Source organism: Rosa chinensis, chromosome 6, assembly GCF_002994745.2.
Source record: "Rosa chinensis cultivar Old Blush chromosome 6, RchiOBHm-V2, whole genome shotgun sequence".
In the NCBI taxonomy this organism is placed as follows: Eukaryota; Viridiplantae; Streptophyta; class Magnoliopsida; order Rosales; family Rosaceae; genus Rosa; species Rosa chinensis.
Window position 1 is genome coordinate 16717021 of NC_037093.1, and position 3173 is coordinate 16720193.

At 35.0% G+C, this 3173-nt stretch overlaps 1 protein-coding gene across 1 annotated transcript; it reads left to right on the forward strand.

Annotated features, from left to right (window-relative positions):
• The first annotated feature begins 681 nt into the window (after nucleotides 1–681).
• LOC112169241 (CASP-like protein 5C1) lies at nucleotides 682–2833 on the forward strand. The gene is made up of 3 exons (XM_024306250.2): nucleotides 682–1310; nucleotides 2230–2362; nucleotides 2459–2833. Exons 1-3 carry the CDS (start codon nucleotides 1177–1179, stop codon nucleotides 2651–2653), a joined length of 462 nt encoding a protein of 153 aa, XP_024162018.1. The 5' UTR covers nucleotides 682–1176; the 3' UTR covers nucleotides 2654–2833.
• The last annotated feature ends 340 nt before the right edge of the window (nucleotides 2834–3173 follow it).

Consider the following 3173-nt stretch of genomic DNA (forward strand, 5'->3'; position numbering starts at 1 on the left):
CTCAAAAGATTAAGAAAAAACCGAAATTATTAATGAACCTAAAACGACTACTAAGTATTGAGTATTTATATAAAACTAGTTTAGTGATAAGAGCACTTACTATTTAAAATTTAAATTTTAAATTCGAGTTATTATAGGAGTAAGAGACTAAGAGTAAAATTCTTTGATCATCTTTTAATAAAAAAAAAAAATTCATATAAAACTAGCTAAATAGTTGCAGCTAAACATTATAATGGATATATCACAATGGATATGAGATGAGAAAAATTCATACCTTTCATCTCTACTTTTTTATTTGGTAATCTTACATTTATTGTCGGATATCGTAAAAATTAGACCATACCACTAATATTGATTTTTTTTTTTTAAATCTCGTACCAATTATATAACTCAAATGGTTCAAATGGTTAAATTGAGAAATTCATGCTCAACTATAGATATGAAAGTTGAGTATTTATGTATGAGCTAAGATGTCAATATCAAAACACCCTCTTTTAGTGTTTAGTGGAAATGCAGATCTCATGAATCATGATATCACACTTACAATGATCCATGGGGGTCAATTTCCTGAAAAAGCTTTACATGGCAGCCAGACTTGAATTATCAATGTCCTACAGTAATTTAGATAAACAGTGTCTGTTCCTTTACATGTAAGCCTTCATAATAATCAATTTCTTATAACAGTAATGGACAAAACCTACAGGGTATAAAAGGAGGTTAGAAGCAGAGTGCTTAATCTGTGTAGCCCCAACTGTGTCTCCAATCAGTTTCATCCATTGACACCTTGCCAGCAAAAACAAAGCATAGGCCAAGTGTCAAATCCCATCATAATTAAAGCAACATCATCATTTTCCAAATCAGCCTTTAATACCAAGCAAGCGCTTTTCACGACTCCAAATTGCATGAAGGCCAACCCCCAAGTTTCCCAAGACCCCCCCTAAACAATCTTCTCTTTCCTTTTCTCGAGGATTCAGATAGAAACACAGTTACACAGATCTTAAGAATTGTGGGTTCCATCTGTAATTGGTGATAGAGTTGTGTATAGTTCAAAAAAACTATTGTTGATGACAAGTTTGGGGATGAGATTGTTGAGAACTGAAGGGTTAAGATGAACCTTCAAAAGGGAAAAGGCAAACTCAGAAAGAGTGGAAGTTGTAGAAGAGATGCAACAGAGCCATGGATCATGAGGTACCTGGCTCAGTGGGAACCAGTGCCAGCTTCTCTTTGAGATTGGGTCAGGCTATTTTTTCCTCTGCTTCACTTCTCTTCATGTCTTTGGGGGTTGAGTTCTACAGCTACACTGCTTTCTGGTATTTTTTTTTTAAATTATCTCATACTGACTTGCCTCATTCTGTATTGGGTTTCTACTTGTTGGAGTTTTAGATTTGGGGTTTGGTTGGAAATGGTGGAGCCAAAAGCTGTAGATCTCTGGAGCTTTGAATGATTGATTTTGTTCTATTAATGTGACATTGAAGTTATTTATTCTGCGGTCTAACTTGGTTTTATAATTCAAACTGGAAATTAGATAGGTATAGATTGAATTCCCTTTGCTCCTTTAGTCAGTAAACCCTGACTGGATTTAATAGTTAAAGCAAACTGGTTGTATTCTTTCATTTGGGTTGGTTAAAGTTTTCTCATGAATGCAGAATCAAAGTTGCTTACAGTTGTGGGACAATAATGAAACTTAATTCTATGGATTTAACCGCGGCAAATAGATTGATTCTTGTTCAGCTATAGTGTATTCGTATTAAAGCTACAATATTTAGGTTCAAACTGACTGCAATGGGGAGCTGTAGTTTGGAACTGCTTCTTTTCCTAGTTCTTGTTTGATCAATCTTGCTTGTGTTAGGATTTCATGTCCAACATGAATATTCCCGTAGTCCAATAGTTGTTTTCGTATATAGACAAGTAATAATTTAGTGAACATCAATTTAGTGTATTAACTGGCTAATGCTGGAAAATTAAAAATCGAGAAATAGATTGAACTATCAAGTCTGGTTGGAGAATTTCTACAATCAGAAACAATGCAGGACAACCAAAATTGGTCAATAACTGTCAAACATTGTTCAACTCAATTTCAGTTTTTATTTAGACAATGTAAAGCAATATACAACCTTCAGTAGTGACTAGGTTCCTTTAATGCAAACTAATAAGAATGTGGGATATGATCTGTTGTTTTGTTGCCCTCGTGCTGTGTTGAATATTCCCCATACTATTTTCACATGACAGCTACCTGGTCACAGTCATGGGTCTGGTTATACCATGGAGTTTCACATTGGCAATGGTTGATGGTTACTCTGTTCTTGTTAAATGCCCCCTTCGTCAGCCTGGAATACTACTGATCATTGTTGTAGGAGATTGGGTAAGAATAAACACCATTCTGATATAGGTACATACATCCATGTAAACCAATTCATGATAACTACTTGTGTCATTGATTCAACATATTTCTTCACAGATCCTATCAATTCTTACTCTGGGTGCAGCATGCTCAACAGCTAGTGTTGTGGACGTCCTGCTCCACGCAGGTGGTCCATATTGCCCTCCAAAGTTTTGTAGCAGGTACAAGATATCTGCTGCAATGGCTTTCATGACATGGTTTCTCTCGTTGGCTTCATCTCTTTTCAATCTCTGGTTACTTCCCTCCTTGTGATTCTTATATGCACACAGCTCATTCTCGTATTGGTTTAAGGCAGAAACTGTAATCCATTTGAAAGTATTCAGTCTTTTGGAAAATGTAGGTTTGTACTTCTGCAGTGTTCAAATCATAAACAGATAATTGTAAATAAAGTTTCTATCCTTTAAGAAAGCTGGACCCTTTTGATGATCTTCAGTTTCATTTTTCACACAAAGAGCAAACGCTAGCTAGCTTGTGACAACTTAAAAACTTTAATATGCATTTGAGTATTTGAAAAATGTTTACTATTGCTCAATGTTAACCATTGTATGAACCTCTACACATGCCAAGTAATTTCATTAATATTAATACTGTGCGATTTGATACTGTACAGGTTGATACTTTGGTTGATGTTTTCTACATCCTTTTGTCTTTATAAACAGTTTGAAAGTAGCTCAGGTTGATTTACTATGAACTGAATCAGACTTCACATATCCGAAGTTCAATTTATGTGCCTAGCTCATGGTTAAACTAGTTATGAGCTCGAAGTTTCCAA